Source organism: Cynocephalus volans, chromosome 6 (assembly GCF_027409185.1).
Source record: "Cynocephalus volans isolate mCynVol1 chromosome 6, mCynVol1.pri, whole genome shotgun sequence".
Classification (NCBI taxonomy): Eukaryota; Metazoa; Chordata; class Mammalia; order Dermoptera; family Cynocephalidae; genus Cynocephalus; species Cynocephalus volans.
The window spans coordinates 160259046-160278374 of NC_084465.1; the positions used below are offsets into that span (position 1 = coordinate 160259046).

Sequence of the window (19329 nt, forward strand, 5' to 3'; positions counted from 1 at the left end):
ATGGCAGAGCAGAGAGAGAGAGGTCCTTGTGCACTCTCATTTTGAAGCCCAGAAAACCACACCTCTGACCACCATTATTGATGCATTCACTATGGGCATGGTCCTACAGTCTAATCACTTCTTCAAGGCCTCTCCTTTCAATTACCATAATAGGATTTCCCACCCTCAACAGTTATAGTAGGAATTAAGCTTCTAATAATCCACAGCATCTCCTCTTTGTCCCTGGCGGGAATCCTCGCTGCTGCCACTCCCAGGGCTCGGTGGGGACAGATGAGAGAGTGGGGGCATCTCACATTTGTTGTGTAGATTTTCATCTAATTCTACTTTTTCTGTATTTCATCTCCATCCTTAGCTTTACCTTACATCCATGAAACCAGAGCCTTTTGGATCAAATTTTGGCCCTTTCTAGGGGAGGTTAGGCAGTGTTTCTTAGTTGTCAGGGGTGGGAAGGAAATCTGGTGATGTAGCTACAGACGGGGAGCTGGCAGGAGCAGGGAAAGTGTATTTCTTTGCTGCAATAGGGAAAAACAGTTAAATTTGGAATTATTGTGTGGTTTGATTTACAATAATAGAGTATAATTTTGCAAGATCCATCAATTTTGTTTTGTTTTTAATTGGCCACACTGTGACAATGATTAGAAATGGCAACAATTAAAAATGTTGCAAGACCTTGTTTGTGAGACCAGCTTCTGTGAAGCTTCCAGGGACGCAGCTTCCAGGGACTCCTGACCCAGTATCCAGAAGGTGCACGCTCGACCGGCAGGGTTTTGTCTGTTCCTCTTCTTTCTGGCAAACTCTGCATTCAAGGTTTGGTGAGGCTGTAAGCAGCTCGATGCCTCAAAATTGGGTGAAGCACGGTGGTTCTCGTATATCGTGACTAAAGTTGGTCCTTCGTTTACCAGATCTCATGTTTTTGGGTTTTTGTAGGTTGTTTTAAGGAAATTGGTGGCCAAATTCAATATGTATACTTAGGTTTCATGCACTTCAATAACACATTTACTTAAAAATAGACACCAATGAAAGGTATTCAGAGAAGTAAAAGAATAATGTGATGTGATAAGATGTAATTTAGGTTGGGAGTTGTGGGAAGGACTTTTTGATGAGCTGATATTTAGGTGACGTCTGGTGATTAGAAGCCAGCCACGGGAAGATCAAGGGAAGTTCATGTTTCAAGTACAAACGAAGCTGTCCTAGCACAGGCTCTGCAAGGCAGAAGGCTGCCTCTGTTCTCTTTTCCCTTTAGTAGTATTGTGTGAGAATTATCCTCAAAAATTTCACATGTACTTTGTAATATAATGAGAAATGGCTTCTCCTGAGCTTTTAGGTGCAGTCTTGGTTCTGACGGCGACAGTAGTGTCCCGAGCCCCCTGCCTGTGCTGTCGGGCAGGGTAGCTTTTCTTTGGAGACAGCCTGGCTCTGGTCCCCCACCCTGACTCCTCTGCATCCTTCTGTCCTTCATCTCTACTGTCCCTATGCCCAGAGCACACACCCTGTCCTGGCAGGAAGCCCCAGCCCTTCAGTTCTGCGGCTGCCCTTCAGCCCCACCGGGCACCACCTCCCCACTGCGGCCGGGCAGCACCTCCTGGGCCAGCACCGGCTCCCCCAGGACCAGGACGCCGCGGCCCAGAGGACACCTGCCTGCTCTCCAGGGCCACTCTGTTGTCAGGCCCTCGCCACCCTGTGTGTGTTTTTCACCCTGCTTTCACCTGTGCTGGGAAGGTCTTGGGTTGTTGGCAGTTTGCTCTTCCCGGTTTTTATTTCGGTGTTTGTGAAGATAGCTCATCATCTGGTTTTGTTGTAAATGATGTTCATGGGTTTTGGGTTTTGCTTTCTAGCTTCTCCTATTTATGAGATTTCATAAGATCTCCAAATTAGGCTGCCCCTGCCATTGCCATATTCCTGGATCTCCTTTTTAAAGATCTCTGGAAAGAGCAAGTCTCTCCTTTTGCTTTGAAAATCCCTTGGGCAAGGAATATGCACTTATGTTTGAACCAACTAGTTTGTTATGAATCCAGCTCATTTTCCTTTAGTTGGCCATCTGGGGGAACTATGGAACAATGACTTTTCACGTTCTCCAGGTCACTGTGCTCCTGAAGACACCTGTGCTGACTGCTTGCTCCTGTCTGCTCCACAATACACCGCCCCCTTGTTTCTTCGGGACCAGCGTTGCAGTCAACAGACTTCAGCTAAACGCCTGACAGGTTGAACAGAATAAAAGCCATGCTATTCCTTCACCAGAGGAATGAGTTTCCACATCTTTGATTATAAAACAGATATGAGAAAAAAATAAATATTGTATTTGGACAGTTGGGACTTAGCCCAATTGTTTTTTCATTTCACTTAAAAAAAAAGTTCTACCTTGTGTACAGAAGTCTCACTTTCTTTAATGACATTTTGTGAGTATAATATATGGAGGAAGTGGCAAACTCATAAGAGGAAAGTATTTGGTTCTAAGCTCGACTTATAGACACATTAATTTAAGAGAGCTAGAGGCAATAAACATACATTTAAACATACATTTTTGTCTTTCAATCTTTTTTTTTTTTTGGCAGCTGGCTGGGTGGGGGATCTGAACCCTTGACCTGGTTGTTATGAGGCCTTGCTCTAACCAACGGAACTTACTGGCCAGCCCTAAACGTACATTTTTGTACTCAGTTGGTTAGAGCATGGTGTTCTAATGCCAAGGTCAAGGGTTCAGATCCCCAAACCAGCCAGCTGCCAAAAAAAAGGGTTATTTTTGTAGAAGGGTCAGTAGCCTTCCTACTTACAGCCTGAAGGCAGAGACAGTTACAACCCTTACTCAATAAACAGCTGAGCAGAAAACAGGAATCTGATCTGCTTCCAGACCCTGGTGTTTCTTCCTCATGCGTGTGCTAAACATCTTGAAATCCTTTAATAAGCTGCTGGTTCTGAGCTAAATTTGCATATGAGGGAATGAAGCCAAAGAGCATATGAGCAGAATAGTGCTGAGCATTGTGTGTGCCGGGAAGGGGAGAAGCTGTTGGTGGTGTTGTTGTTGGTGGTGGTGGTGGAGGGTGTGCGTGTGTGTGTGTGTGTGTGTGTGTGTGTGTGTGTGTGTTTGTCAGGGGGAGAAGCTGTTGGTGTTGTTGTTGGTGGTGGTGGTGGAGGGTGTGCGTGTGTGTGTGTGTGTGTGTGTTTGTCAGGGGGAGAAGCTGTTGGTGTTGGTGGTGGTGGTGATGGAGGGTGTGTGTGTGTGTGTGTGTGTGTGTGTGTGTGTGTGTGTGTGTCCCAGTAGGAATTTTGTCTGAAGAAAGACTCAAGTAATACATTCACAGATAATAAGCCAGACTGTTTGATAAAAAAATCTTTTCAGTTCACCAATCAGCCTTTAGTACACAGCTCTTCCATGAAATACACCTTTCTAAGTGCCAAAGAGGAAATATATCATATTCCTGAACCACAGAAATAATCTCAGTAGGGATGTATGTGGCAGTCGGTGAATCTCTAACTCCACTGATGGCCCAGGCACCATATAGCAGAGGTCACCAGTGTCAAAATTGTATTGACTTGCAGTGATGAGAAAGGGCTGAGGAAATTTATTAGGGTTGGGGTAATGGGAGGGACTTATTCATGCAAAGTCTGTAAAGGAGAGGAGGAGATTAGGTATGTTCTGGGGATAAGAAATGGGCTGCTTATGTCACATTGTGGATATCACTGAAGGCTACTTGAAAATTGGTGCAGATTTTATGTCTTTTTCCCACGTTGCCTGCTTGATAGGCTGCAAGTGCAGAAATACTTTGGCAATATCTCTTTATCTGTTGAATGTTGTGGCACTCAGTCAGTCAGTAGCTAATTTGTGGCCTGCTTGTTTGCTTATATTTTACTTCCCTTTGAAGCCTGTTCTCAAAGCCACTCGTTCAGGACTGAATACCCAGCACGGGAAAAAAAGACATCAATGGGAAAGAGGAAATCATCTAATTAAGAGGCTTCCACTTGAAGGTCCAATTTGAGTCTATTCACGTTGTAAAGAGGAAGTGAACTGCAGAGATCTGCTGCAAGCTCTCCTGCATTTCAGTCCAGCAGCGCCTGTTAGTTCGTGGCAGAAACACACACTTGTCAGCTAGAGAGTTAGTGTGTGTCTCTTGCCCCATTTCCAGAGAAGAATGCAAGTGTCTCTATGAAAGCCAGAGCAGCAGGTGCCCTGATGTCACAGGCTCTCTTGAGGCACTGCCCACTGCCCCCAAATCCAAAGTCCTGTTTCACACCCCTTGGCACTTTTCATGCAGCACCGTTGAAGGACATTGGGTGTCCCCAACCTGGTGCCACCCTCTCCATAGCTTGCTGTCAAGAAATAGTCTCTGAAGGAGGTGGGCTCCTCTGAGTTGCCTGACTTTGTACCCTACATCCAACAGTCATTGGCTCCAGGCTTCCCCCAGGAAAGGGGCAGCACTTGGCAGAGGGCAGTTCTGCTCTGAGAATCAACAGGCAGCACTCCAGAGTCTGGGTCCTGGAGGGGAGCTGCTCAAGTGCTTGTGGGTGGCCAGCCCTTTTGACACCCCACAAATGCCCCAGCTCTCTCACAAAGCTGCTGTTGTGTTTAGTCTTGATCTTCCATGGTCATGTTTACAATCTCAGTTTCCTAATTTATCTGTTTACTCTCCAAACATAAAACTTCAACAATAGGACTAATTAGGTGCCCAGTAGAAGTTAACACCTCATGGGAGGACTGTTTCTCCATAAGCTACTTTGCTCTGGAAGAATGTGCCAAGGTAAGTGGATGATTCACTGGTGTGATATAACAGGAACAGACTGGTTTTGTGGGATCACAGTACGTTACACAGAGTCTGCATTATGAGCTTCCCGTGGCCAGTACTTTTTTCTTGTCATCATCCGTGGGATTGTTGGTGTGTGCCACGAGGAAGGGGACCTGTTTCTCTTGCCCTAAGTCTAATCCCACCTGTACTCATCTCTGGATGAGAAGCATGGAATGGGTAGAGGAACCTGCAGTTTCCACTTGTGTGAAAGTGATGCCTCCTTGGGAAAAGTGTGTTCCTCCATTGATACATAGATATTTGACCTTTTCATGCTTTGAGGGTGGGGAAAGGAAGTCCCATTTGAAGCCACTTTTGTGTTTGTTGAAGAATGTTGTTGAGTGTGTTATGAGTTTGCTAGGGCTGCTAAAACAAAGTACCATGGATTAGGGGGCTGAAACAGCAGAGGTGTGTTGTCTCACAGTCTGGAGGCTGGAAGTCCAAGATCAAGGTGTCATAGTTGGCTTCCTCTGAGCCTCTTTCCTTAGCTTGTAGACAGCCATTTTCTACCTGTGTCTTCACATGCTCAGCCCTCTGAGTGTGTCTGTGTCCTAATTTCTTCTTATAAGGACACCAGTCAGACTGGATTAAGGCCCACCCATGCGATGTCATTTTACCTTGATTATCTCTTTAAAGACCCTGTCTCCAAACACAGTCACATTCTGAGCTTCTGGGGGTTAGGACTCCACAGGTGAAATTTGGAGGACACAGTTCAGCCCATGACAGTGTATCAGTCTTTACATTGCTCAGTGTCCACTCTGTGAGAACCCACACTCCCAGAGTATTGCTTTTAAACTTGTATCCAGAATGTTTTTCTTTAAAAAGACTGGTGTACAATCTATTATGGATAGTTTGAATTTTGTAATTATCCTCATATATTGGTTGTGGCCATACTCTGCACTTAGAGCTGAATTCCTGGTCCATGTTTAGAATAGCACAGTGGTTGAACATGCAATGGGTGTATCCCCAAGGGCTCATTAAAACACAGATCATTGAGCTCCTCCCCCAGTTTCTGGCCTTGCAGGCCCAGGTTGGGCCTGAGAATTTGCATTTTTGACAAGGTGTCAGGTGATGTGGATGCTGCTGGTCCAGAGGCTGTCCACTAAGGGGCACAGGGGGAGCGCCGGGACTGAGCTATCACCAGGTCCTACAGGGTGTTCCACGCTGTCCAATTGCAGCTCACTCTCCTACGTGGGCACCTCTGTGCCAGAGACCCTCTTCCACCTCCCATTAACGTCCTTGTTTAGGTAGGAGTACTCTCACCTTAAACTGTTATGACCTATCCTCGGCTGTGGCATTCACACTTCAAAGGTAATAAAATATTAAATGAAATAAACTCGTAATGAATAAAGCAGTGATGAACTATAAGTCTTTATCTCATAAGGGACCTTTTGGTACCAAAGCCATCAACACATGCAAAATAGAGCTGAGGAATGTGAAAGGTCTTGCTTTTGCTTTCTTGTTCTTACATTTTGTCTGTCAAAATCAACAGAGGATCCATTTGCTTGTGAAATTAATTTCCTCATCATCCATCATCCTTCATCCTACCACCTCATTTTTTGCACAATGCAATGTGAGCCATTTCTACGTAAAACTAAAATATGCTTGAAACTGACAATGAGGTCATCATAAGGTTTTGCATGACTCGGCTAGGTCAATCAGAGAAGATGGTTGCTATTTTGCAAGGAGGGAAGCTAATTAAATATGTCACTGATTATATAAGAGAAAGCTAATAAATTGTGATTTTGAGTGGTATAGGTTAGGATGATGATTAAAAGCAGGAGTCATGAATAAAAACAATGTTTATTAACTGGATGGGGACCGCAGGATTGAAGTTTTCAAAAGTTTGGATACGAGTATACCCTGTGAGTTTTTTTCCAAGAATCTTAAATGTTCAGTACAAGCTATATAATTACATTATAAATTTTATTTATGATTTCTAGCAGTTTTCTAAGTGATGTGGGGAAAGCAGTTATCAAGAGTGCACCTTTGTGGAGGAAAAAAAAAATTCTAGAGGAAATAAAAGGCACAGGGAGAAATGTCTAAGTATATCGATACAAGCAGATTTCTAAACACTTAATTAGCAAAGAATGCTTATCAGAAATCTTTTTCTCTCTATGTTTCATCACACTTTAAATTAGCAAAAAAATATTGCCTTTTGTCGATGCCAAGATGAGGAGAAATGAGTTGTGCATGTTGCAAGGAAGAGGAAGGGGGAGGAGTGAGTGTGGAGCCGCATGCAGGGTGATTCTTGGCAGAAGCAGGTGGCAGCTCTGGAGGGGGCAGGAGCTGGGGGGGCAGTTCCTGTCCACTGCCAGGGCTCACCCCTCACAGTGCTTGTCTGTGGTCTCTGGTTTGGCTCAGAGAGGAGCTGAAGTATGAAACAGTAAAGTCTGTTGAGAGAGGCAACCTGAGATCCTCAATGACAGGTGAATTTGAGGTGGAGATTTCCTGCTCTTTCAAATGGAATCCAAATTGTCGTGGTCACATCTAGGGGGTGTGCTATTTAGCCTCGTCGTTGTAAGGGAAAGTCTGCACTCCCATGATGTCTCAGTCTGCTTGGTCTCCTGTAACAAACTACCGCAAACTGGGCACCTGAGACAGCAGAAGCTTGTTTTCTCACAGTTCTGGAGGCTGGAAGTCCAAGATCAGGGTGACAGCAGGGTTGATTTCTACTGAGGCCTCTCCTTGGCTTGTAGGTGGCCGTCTTCTCCCTGTGTCCTCACATGGGCACCCCTCCGTAAGTGTCTGTGTCCTTATCTCCTCTTCTTATAAGGACACTAGTCAGATTAAATTAGGGCCCACCCTAACGACCTCATTTAACCTTAATTACTTCTTTAAAGAATGTGTCTCCAAATATAGTCACATTCTGAGGTTCTGGGAGTTGGGACTTCAACACATGAATTTTGGGGGTTCAGAGGCTGGAGTGCTATGGCAGCCCTAGCAAACTAACTGACATGGCTTCCAGCCAGGAGTAACGTGGAGAAGGCTTTGTCAGAAAGTGAGTCCATGACTTGGCAACTGTCCCTGTGCAACCCCTCTGAAGAGGACAAAGTCCAGCCAGTTATTAACCAGTTGCATGGAGTGCCTTTGGCTGGTTAGAGTAGCGGGAGCAGGTTTTCTGCTTCCAACGAACAGGACGTTGATAAACGGTAAAGTGGTGAGCAGTGAAATTGCATATGTTGATACAGCACTAATGTCTTTCATTAAAGACTGATAGCTGTGTTTCCTGCAGTATGAAAGAGCTCATCTGAAGCAAGTGTTGAGCAGTGCAGTGGTGACCTATTCTTGTGTGTCTGTCACCGTGGACAGAGCCGCTACTACCACCAGCCAGCCAGCCACCCCCTTCACCTGCCTCGTGCTTCTGGACTGAGTACTCTAAAGAGATCTGGCATGGATGGGGCCACGGTCCAGTGTGGAAAAATGAGCCCTTTAAATTAAATGTAAATGCACATTTAAATGTAATGAGCACTAAATGAGCACGTTAATTCACAGGAGCACTCGGTGCTTCTGCCTTAAAATGGAGAGGCCTGTGCCTCCCGGGGAAGCTGGGAGATGTAGTGGCAGAGGGCACACAGCCAGCATTCACAGAGCATCCCTAAGGTGGGAGATCCCAGAGCAGGGTCACCCAAGTAACAGCAATGTCATTACAGTGGGAAAGACTTCGTCACAGCAATTCTCAAAGTGTATCCCTGGATGAGAAGCATCATCACCATCCAGGAACTGGTCAGAAATGCAGATTCTCAGGCCCAACCCCATATTCACTGACTCAGGAACTCAGAGTGTGGGGCCCAATAATCAGTGTTTGGACAGGCACTGTCTGGGGGGCTGCCAAGTAGAGCAAATAAAAATACAGGACACAGTTAAATGCGAATTGTAGGTAAGCAACACACCCGTTTTTAGTATAGGTATGTCCCAAATATTGCATGGGACATGGTTAGCACTAACAAATGATTCATTGCTTAACTGAAATTCACATGTAGTGGGGGTTCTACATTTTGTCTGCCTGCAGAGGATTCTGATTCATGTCAAGTGCAGGAACCACTGGCACAGAGGCTTTGCCTAGGTTAAATGCCGTGTTCCAGCCATGTCCGTGTTGAACTCCAGTTGTCTTATTTCCTTAGATTCCCCCTTTTGACTCTCTCTTCCATTTTCTAACTAGTGACTCTATGCTCTACAGACTTCTTTCCCTGAATCTGAGCACGAGCTTATCCAAGCCAAACACTTCCAATGTGCCTGTGTGAGTGTTTTCATCTTGTATACACCAAAGGGATCAGGAATACAGCCATGACTGGTGAGGGCTATTGTCCCATCAGCACTTGCAAGCTGAGTTGCTCTCACTTTCTCTTCATCTCTGTCCCTATGCACACACCTCAGAGGCACTTTGGGTTAAGATTTGTTCTGATATTTGTGCTGGTATCTGAAAGTGTTACTATTTGTTCCCAGCAAGGGAGACTTGAGGGCATCACTGCACACTCTCTGTCCCCCAAGTATTCTCCAAAAAACAGGAAAGTTGGTGACAGTCATCTCCCAGATCAACCTGTGTGACTGTTGTCAAAATGCACTAGACAATCCATGAGAGCACATTTCTGCAGTGACAGAATTACAGCCCAGCACGTACTCTCATTTCTTTTACTTTCAAAGTGGCACTTGTCATTTTGGAAGCATGAGGGTCTCAGAAGGTGGTGTGCTGTCCTGAGCCTTGGGCATCAGATGAATGCAAGAGGGTGAGCTGACCGGGCCCTGCATAAAAGCTGGGCTTAGAATGTCCGAGAAGGAGGACTGCAGTGCCTGTTTGTGGCACTCTGAAAGTCAGAAACAGTACAGTTACTGACCATGAGAGTGTTGTTTCCAAGGTCAGCAACAGTTCGGGGCAGCTGAAGAAAGTGTCTGTGATCCTGACATTTGTTTCCCTGCTACTGTCTTTCTTGTCCCTTCTTGTCTGATTCTCCCTGTCCGAGCCCTCACTTACATTTTCTCTGCCTTTTCACATTCATGGCTTCTTAGTTCTGTCTGTGATTTTTAAAAAATGCCCCCAAATAAAAATTGCATGGGTCTACTATTTATTTGCTTATCAGTTGTGGCTAACTCAGAAAAAGGTTGGACTGTGCATGCTGAGCAGCACACCCGCTCACCAGCTCCTACGTTCATGCAGAAGACCTCAGAAGTGCCTCAGCCCTGGCTCTGCGTCTGGTTCTTTGCCTGCATGTGCACATAGTAAATAGGTCTGGTTATCGAGAACCATTAAATTGAAAGGAAAGGAAAACTCCATGCTTAAAAATTGTTGAAGAACATGCTCTTGCACTGATTCTGGGTTAGACACTGAGCTCTACGGAACTGTCAATGGTTAAAGAACCTTAAGTATGGGGGGCAGAGGAAATGGTGTCTTGTATTGTTTATGACAAGTAATAGCCACACAAGGCTGGTTGAGTTATTGATTCAAGCTATTCATATAATATTTCTTTCTTTCTTTTTTTTTTTTTTTCTGGTGGCTGGCCTGTGTAGGGATCTGAACCAGTGACCTTGGTGTTACAACACCATGCTCTAACCAACTGAGCTAATTGGCCAGCCCAAGGGTCATATAATATTTCATCAATGTGTCACATAAGAAATGGAGACCAAGTATGCACTACTCTTTTTGGGGGGGGTGGGATGGTACCGCAGTTACAAACCCTTGACCGGGGTGTTATCAGCACCATTTTCTCCCAAGTGAGCTAAGTGACCTGTCCCATCGGTTCTATTCTTGTTAATGACACATCCAGTTACAGAGAGAAAACCTTAACCCCTAATGTTTGATGAAAGCTTTTTAAAATTAAATTTTATTTTTCTTGGGCAGAATCTGATCAAAGATTCAATATAAAGAGGAAAAAGTGCATTTTACACTTAAGAAAATGCAGCACATGAAGACACAGGTTTTTAACACATTTATGTTTGGCAGGTTGGAGTTGAGAATATTACGTTTGGTCTGGAGACTGACTCCAGGGTGATGGTTTCCTGGACAGCCTTAATATTGATCAAGATTGTACTTATAAAAGATCATTCCAAGATCCAGACAACCAAGAATTTGTCACAGTTGGGAAAATAGGGGAAACTAACTCACTGTAGTGATAACAACACTCAAAACAATCTGCATGAGGAAACTACTTCACTTGGGTTTATAATGACCTCATTTCACAGAGTAGTCAATGTATGCATTGCTGTGCACTGATCTTCATCCTGTAGAAGCAGAACTTAGACAAAAACACTGACACCCCAGTATGGTCACAGGTAGAATGTGTCCAGCCTCAGCAGTATCAAAATCGAAGTGCTGCTGGCCAAAGCCAGGAGGGGCCACTGTGCTGGCACCAGAGCATCAGGTACTAATGTTTTCACAGAACGTGGTGGCAAATTAAGTTGACAAAACAAGGAGTGGAGTTTTGGGGTAATTATTAAAAGGTGTGAAGATGAGCAGTGAAAGAATCAAAATAAACTGAGAGGTTGTAGAATAGTAACAAAGAGACAATTGTAAGATTTTAAAGAAGAGTTCACCACCAGAAAGCATTAACGTGAAGCTCCCTGGTGTTGGGAGGAAAACTTTTCCTCTGCCGGCTTAGGTCTCGCGGTGGCGGTGGGGGCTGCAGATTAATTGACAATAGATTCACTGTGGAGAAGTTTACTTCCAGTGTCTTCAGGAGCAATCCAAAAGAGGAGGTTCCCCAAACAGCCAGGGGTGAGGGTGACATGTCAGTGTAATGAACGGGGTGGGGGTTGGACCTGGGTGGGAAAGTATTAAAGGTTTCCGTAGGGCTTGTTTACACAGTTTTTCATCCTGGGGCTAATAGGCAAGTCTCCTTCCTGGCCGGAAGCTCCCCCAGAGAAGGGACTTAACAAGGGAGCCCAGCCCTTAATCAGATCAGGGGAGCTCCGAGAAGACTTCTATGTGCATCTGCTGTATCTCTGATGTCTTCCTTTAGTCTAAAGTGATCTTTATGCCATTCTGGTCCTTTCACTGGGAAGCTGACTTCCAGGAGGGCTGAGTGGGGCAGAGGTTTGCCTTGTAAAGTTTTCTGTCTGTGCAACTCGATTTCCTTCCATACCTGTGAATTATGCTAATGAGGAGGAAAAGGGGGAAGACCCCCTAGCCAGTGTGATCTGGTGAGCTGCGCTGGAGAGCAGTGCCGGGGGGCGTGGGGCGGGCCCTGGTGGGACGAGGACCTAAGCTCCGGGAGAGCGGGAGGAGCCGGGGCATCACCTCCTGCTTTCCTCACTTCCAGGGACACCCTGAAGAGAGTTTCAGGTGACTAATGAGTTAATAAGTGTGTTACCAATAAGTAATGAGGTTTTCATGTTATATTAATGGAATAGTGAGTTATTAGAAGAGTTTTAAGTTATTAATGAGATGCTGTCTAAATCTAGCTCTTGTAGGCCCCGGTTCAAGTTTCTAAAAATAAACTTGGCATTAGCTTCCAAATACTATTATGCTTTAAGGTTGCATTAGTCAAACCCCACAGTTACATCAAAGAAGGTGTGTTGTTAAAATAAGTAGATATGCCCCATCCACCCGTCCACACAGCAGATATTCTGCACGTGGCTCGGGGGCTGTGCTGTGAGAGCCCACCAAGTCCCCTCAGGCATCAGGGAATCAGGGAGCAGATACACGGGGCAACCCCAGGTTGCAGAAACACCCCGGGCATGGAGAGAGGCCACCGTCTTGGCCACCACCTTTAAATGAGCTAGCTGAGGACAGCTGTCTGACTACATTGGCCAGGGTTCTCCAGAGAAAAAGAACCAATGAGATGTGTGTCTATCAATCTGTCTGTCTATCTGCCTATCTGTCTGTCTATCCATTGAGAGGTTTATATGGAGGCCTTGGTTCAAGCAATGTGGGGTTGGCAAGTCTGGGCTCAGGAGGGGCCAGCAGGAGACCCGGGAAGAGCTGCTGCTGCAGTTGGACCCAAAGGCAGTCTGGAGGCAGAATCCCTCTTCCTCGGGGGTCAGTCCTCTTCCCACATCCTTCGACTGATTGAATGAGGCCTGCAGGAGAAGAAAAGACATTCTTTTTCCTGTACACATCTGAGGCTCATTGGATGGGGCCCTGCAAGTTAGGCTGACAGAAGTCAGACTAACAAGAAAAACAAACAGAAGTTACTAATGTGAGCGCCACTGAGCTTACACGCGGCACTGAGAGATGAGTAATTCAATGGGTGGTGAGGACTTGGGCTTACACAGCATCTCAACAGAGAACAGCACATTTTAGAGAAGTGACAATTCAAAGGAAATAGTGCTCAGGCTTTTAGGGGCACAAACTGGGGAGGTGACAGTGGGGAAACAAGCGTAAGGTGAGGGTCTGTTTGAGGACACGCTTTCTTGGTGCCATGTCATTGCTGGTGACAAAGTCGTTTTCCCTTCTTGCCTCCCTGATACAGGGAGGTGGGGGACACCTTCACAAGGGGAAGTTTACATTCTGTTTTTCGGCAGAAAGGAAGAGGGCAGAGAGCTCGTCCTGTGTCTGCTGTTTCTCAGTTGCCTGCAGTTCCAAATAATCCTCACGCCAGCACAGTGTGTCTGGGGTGCACACTCTGACCCTTTCAGGCCCACCTGCCTTGTGGAGGGTCATCTGTTTGCCAAAGTCTCCCAATTTAAACATTAACCTTATTTTTAAAATACCTTCACAGCAACATCTGTAGTAATGTTTGACCTAATACCTGGGTACTGTGGCTCAGTCAAGTTGACACATAAAATTAATCATCACAATGACCCAGTAAAAATAATGAAAAACATTCCAGGAAGGAGGACGCCTGTCCTGGCCTGGAAGAGAAAAGGCCGGGGCAGGGGGCTGTGCTCACCCAGGGATGTGGGGAGAGAGGCCAGGGAAGCCAGGAAAGTCACACCCTGCAGGGCCTGAGGACAAGGTGGGGAGTTTCAAGTTTACCCTAAGAGCAGCAGGAAGACAACTGCTGCAGGAAGAGAAACTATGTGTATATCGGGCATCGGGCTCCTTCTGTAAAGCTCTGCCAGTTCCACGTGGCTGGCGTGGGATGGGTGCGCCGGGGAGGACTGTTTGCCTCACTGAGGAGCGAGTGCGGATTCCAGCTCTGCCGGCAGCACAATGTTAAACGCAGAGTAGCCTTTTCCTTGTACTTTTACTCCTAAAGGAAGCTACAACCATCACTGATACCCCAGCTACCACTTTTAAACATTTTATACTATACGTGTTTTTCTATTGTATTTTAAATGGTTTTGTACTGCATTACAGCCTCCCAACAGTTCTAAAGCTATAATAAACACAAAGTTTTAGCTAGATCACAACTGAAGCTTTTAAAAAAGAATCAGTTTCTCTTTCATAATAACAATTACTGTAACAATTTCTAGGAACTTTTCCCATGTTTTCTCCACAAACTTCATACAGCTGCTACCGACTTTGAAGCAGCCACCATGCAGCACCTCAAGGCAGAGTGTGGGATCGTCGACTCTTGGCTATCACAGAAGGCACATGGCTTAGGAATGGGAGGCCAAAGCTTAAATATTTAGCAGAAGTCCCCTTAAAGGACCGTAAAGTGACCATGTAAGGGGGCTGAATGTGAGAACGGGGCCACCTGTGCTGGGTGCGGGGCCTGCAGCCCTTCCTGGGAGGAGCTTTCAGACGGAGCCTCTTTTCTTTATCTGGAATCCAGTGGGTTTTCTGAGATCTCTGCTTCTAGCTCCTGTTACCACCTGCGTCACCCTCAGCCAGCTCCGTGAGCAGGGAAGTCCTGGAGAAAACAAAGGCAAGCACTTCAGCGAGTGGATGAGGCCCTGCACGCTCTGCAAAGGTGCTTAAGTGGCCTGGCAGGGTGGCCGCCCCGCGGGGAGTGCAAGGTGGCTGCAGGCCTGGCTGGTCTGTGCCCAGAGCACCAGACACCGCCTGAAACCATCTGCTCGGAAATGTCTGGCTCTGTCCTGCTCTTCTCCTCTGGGTACGAGATTGCTGTTCAACTCCAGCACCGACACCCAACCTCAAACAAACAAAACCCAAGCAGGGACCCAGCCTGCTGTCGCCAGGCGGTTGGATGGCATGTCCTCCTTTTGCCCCTCCATTCTGCTCCCCCACAGAGCCGGCTCCCACCATGGGTCCTGGATGTCATGCCTTCCCTGGAGGTTGTGGCGAGTCTTCTGAGTCCTCCAAATGGGCATGTCTGAGAAAAGGATAACTCGGTCCCAGAGCAGGGTCTAGAATCAGGCCCCATTTACACCTGTGGCCTCCAAGTACTTAGGGCTTTTCTTAAAATTCAGGAGTTTTTCCTCCATGAACAGGCATTGTCTAGCAGAAGCTAACTGTGTAGGTGGAAAATTGAGGTACGTGTCAGAATTTTCTTTTTTTCAGGGCAAAGAAAAAAAGATAATTGAACTAAAATAAAAGTCAGAGGAATGAGCCTACATCTTCACCTAAACTAATCTTACTGTGGGCCTAATGGTAATAAGCAAATGCTGTCATGTCCTGCAGATGTACTTTCTGTAGAAATGTGCTTTTGTGGAGCAGGCGAGGCAGGGATGTGAGGCAGGGAAGGGCAGATCCTGGGGCCGGGGGGTGGGCACCATCTGTCTGAGCTACCCTGGCTGTGCCCAGATGTCAGGGTTTGCCTGTGTCCTGGTCTGTCTCTGCAGGCAGGACCTCAGTGTTGGAAGGCAGGTGAGGCCAGTCAGAGGCCTGCATAGCCCACATGGAGCCAAGGCCATGGAGCTGTCAAAGCTAAAACTGCACCCATCAAACAGGCAAGAAGACTTCATTCCAGGCTATTGCAGTGGGAGAGAGAGGCCAGAAGCCAGAGATAATGACACTGTCTCCTTTGATGACTGCATTTCAGAGAGAGGGTTCCCAGGTCCTTGAGAAAGGCATTCCTGGGCTGTAAAGCAGGCAAGAAGCTGCTAAAAAAAAAAAAAAAAAAAAAAAGATTTACATACATCTCAAAAGGACAGAGAATTTACAATAAGTTTTCTAAAGAAAACGCTCTAAGAAAAGGGAGATCAGGGGCTGGAGGCAGGAAAAAGCTTGTCAACCGAGGGCACATTAAGGCCAGCTTGGTCAGTGCCCAGTGGTGCCAGCCCCACTGCCAGCTGCTGTGGCAGTGTCCCCCACCAAGGCACTCGGCCGCCAGAGCACTCTTTGCCTGGAAAAAGTTACTCATGATGCTTATTAAAGCAGATAAGGCAGACTTTATCCAGGATAGGTGTAGGGACCACAGCCATGGGGTCTTGCAGTGGGGGTAGGACACTGGGCCCAACTCCAGACATAGCACACATAAGCGGGATTTTACTGCCAAAGAGCAGGGCATGGGGTCAATGGATGGAATGACTAGAGGTGACATTCGGGGTAAGGGGGATTCTGGCTAAACTGACCCAACAGGTTTCTTGCTGAAGGCAGGCCAGGGTGGCCAGACATCACCTGGGGATGGGGGAGGAGGAGGAACCTGGCCAGACGTGGCGAGTGGAAGGCTCTTGCTACACTGACTTAGCAGGGTTCTTGCTAAAACTGGCCCTTGCAAGCAAGCGCACGGATGGGCCTAGGAGAAGGCTGAGGAGCTGACTAGAGCTCGGCTGCACAGAGGACCTTTGTCCCTCCCCACTGGGCCCTCCCATCCTCTCTTCCCTCCTCAGAGTCCTCTGAAGGAAACCAGTCCGACCACTGTGCCTGCAGTGGGTGGCCTGCCATGAAGTCCCTGAGCTCGAGGTCCTGAGCCAGAGATGGGGAAAAACACCCAATGCTCAGTGTGGGGCACGGTCACCAGGAGGTGGGGGAGGCTCCCACTCATTTTGTCCAGGAGAGAAAACAGTTTTGGGGCTGATAACTGGCCACAGTGCAGAGAGGCCCACTGGCATGCAGAGCACACTAGGTATTTTAGGCTCCAGCCATAAAAGGAAGGCTGACTTTGAACCAAACGGCTCTTACTGATAGGTAACCACGAGCCATGACTGCCATGAGTAGGTGGGATGTCACAGGTCTGCGTGCCTCGTGCCATTTCCCCGCTGCACATGGGTCCTCTGAGTACACAGGCTCAGCTCTTCAGCACCAGGAGCTGGGGGACAGGAGAGAGTGGCAGCCTGGCTATTTGCCTGTGTCTCTGGTTTTGTTACTGAGAGACTGAATGTGGAAGCAGACAGTGGCCAGACCATGCATGGACAATAGCCCTGACCCACAGCCTGCAACCACCTACCCAGGAAGCCAACCCATCTCAGTCACCAGCCCGAGAGGCCACCTGCTCTGAGTCAGACCTGCAGGAAGTCAGACTGCTGTCTCTAGTAGTCCAGGAAGCCAAACAATAGTCCCTGTAATGATTGGCCCCAAACAGCCAAGACTTGATTAGTAACTCAAGCTTCCCTAATCTTTGTTCCTCTCCCAACTCAGGAGCAGCCATGGGCAGCCACGTGCTCCCCTAGCCAACCACACAGGAAGCCTCACTTCTGGTCAGCACCCCGGCTTCTGCAGGCCCATGGCCTCCACTGGGGCTCCCCTGGACCGTCTCTTTTTCCGCGATGAAGCTTGCCTGCTCCTTGACCTGCCTGCCCAGCTCTGCTGAGTGCAGGTGACAGCAGCCATCTCCATTGCTGTAGCAGGCTCTGAGTAGCAGCCTTTGCTTTTCTCATTTGGGTGGTCTTCACCTATTTCCACACTATTTTAGGGGCAGGGGTGGATCCATGGTGAACATCCATGGACAGCAGCCTTCTTTCCCCTCTGCTGGGTGACTTGAAGCATTGGCTGAGGTGAGTCTCCACTCCACATGTGGCAGAGCACCGGTGCTGGGAGGAGCAGAAGGAAGGGTGCTTTGGGCTGATGGGCTTGTTACCACTGACCCAAACTCCTTCTCCCACCTGTTGCTTCCCTATAACCAGGAAAGGGACCAAATTGCCACACTTGTTTGCAGGCACTGGCTGAGCTTAAGGCGTTGGCCAGTCAAGAATCACCAGAATGTGCTCCCTGGTCCTGGACACAGACACAGACTTGGACTTGGCAAGGCTGAGCCCTTCCCGTGCCCCAGGTGACAGGGCCACATCCTGTATAGCTGGATCACTACACTTGGGCCACTGCCAAGTGCTGACAAGCTGATGAAAAGCCACTCGGGAGCATCCAGCCTGCAGAGGAAGATGCCTCACTGGGACAGATCTCGTCCTCTTTTGGTTTGAACTGAGTTCAACAACTGCATGTTAAAGGCTGTGACCATGATGCCCTGTAATGACAGATCCCAGGTCCTGGGTGCCAGGTGATACGGATGAAGCCCATGCGTGAAGCTCAACACTTCTTCTGTTACACACACAGGGTGTACACGGAGGGTCTCAGTGCTGTGCCTTTGAGAGGTCACCCTGTCCCTGGGAGCCTTAGTTCCCTCCCAGTTGAAGTGGCACCACTCTGGTTTTATGCTGAGCTTGGCATAGTGTGATTTGGGGAGCCCCAGAAAAGGTCATCTGTCCTGTTCATTATGGTGGCTGTCTGTGTGTACACAATCATGGGCAGGAGGGGGCATTCTGTGGTGGCAGGAAGTCACACAATCCTGGCACCAGGCATGCTGGAAGGGACAGGTGTGGGAAGGAGGACATGCAGGGGCTGGGCAGCATGTCCCAGAGCTGAGCGCCACGTGCAAACAAATGAGGTTTGTGGGGAAATGCTGTGTGCAGAGAAGCTGCAGAGGGCATGAGGTCCTGGAATTCCTCCATCCGACAGGAAAGTGTGGCCACACCAGGAGGTGTGTGACTGCTGCGGGGAGGGCCCCTGCCCCATGATGTAGCAGGACGTAGCTGGGAAGTTCCTGGCCAAGGGAGGACCTTGTCCTGGGGCTTCTGTTGAGCAAAGTTGCAGTTCCCTGGCTGGCTTTCTGCACTCTAGGTGTCACCTCCCCAGGTTCCCCACTCATCTCCCAGTTTGCCCAGTGTATTAGTCAGCTCAGGCTGCCATAGCAAAGTGCTGCAGACTGGGCGGCTTAGGCAGCAGGTATTTATTTCACAGCTCTGGAAGCTAGAAGTCGAAGGTCAAGGTGTGGACAGGGTTGGTTCCTCCTGAGGCCTCTCTTTTTGGCTTTCAGATGGCCGTCTTCTCCCTGTGTCATCACATGGTCATCCCTCTGTGCATATCTGTGTCCTTCCTGATCTCCTCTTCTTATAGGATGCCAGCCCTATTGGATTAGGGCCCCCCCAATGATCTCATTTTACATATTTATCTTTTTGCAGACCCTATCTCCAAACGGTCACATTCCGAGGTACTGACAATTAGGACAGGGCAGGGACAGTGGCCGTACAGTTATGAAATACCTGTAAGGGCAACAGATGAATATATTTGGAAAAAGTCACAGTATGATCCAGGAAAACATTTGTGATCTATGAGGAGAGAAGCATTTGTCTAGGCAGGTCAAATATCAAGGGCCTGCAGAGAGTCCTCAAAGAACTTTTCGCTTGTTGAGGGCTTTTTTTTGTTTTTTAAAGCTTTGATTTTTCTTTTTTCTTTCTTACTTTTTTTTTTTTACTTTTTATTTTAAAATAATTACAGATTCTCAGGAGTTGCAGATACGGTGCATGGAGTCCTCGTGAACCCTTCTCCCAGCTTCCCCCAGCG

General features: G+C 47.5%; 1 protein-coding gene across 1 annotated transcript in view; it reads left to right on the forward strand.

Moving 5' to 3' along the window:
* LOC134381114 (uncharacterized) overlaps window positions 1-2198 on the forward strand; it is a 260084-nt gene extending 257886 nt beyond the window's left edge. The window contains exon 16 of the mRNA XM_063101162.1: window positions 2079-2198. Within this exon, the coding sequence (XP_062957232.1) occupies window positions 2079-2198 (120 nt within the window). The remainder of the gene's footprint in view (window positions 1-2078) is intronic.
* The last annotated feature ends 17131 nt before the right edge of the window (window positions 2199-19329 follow it).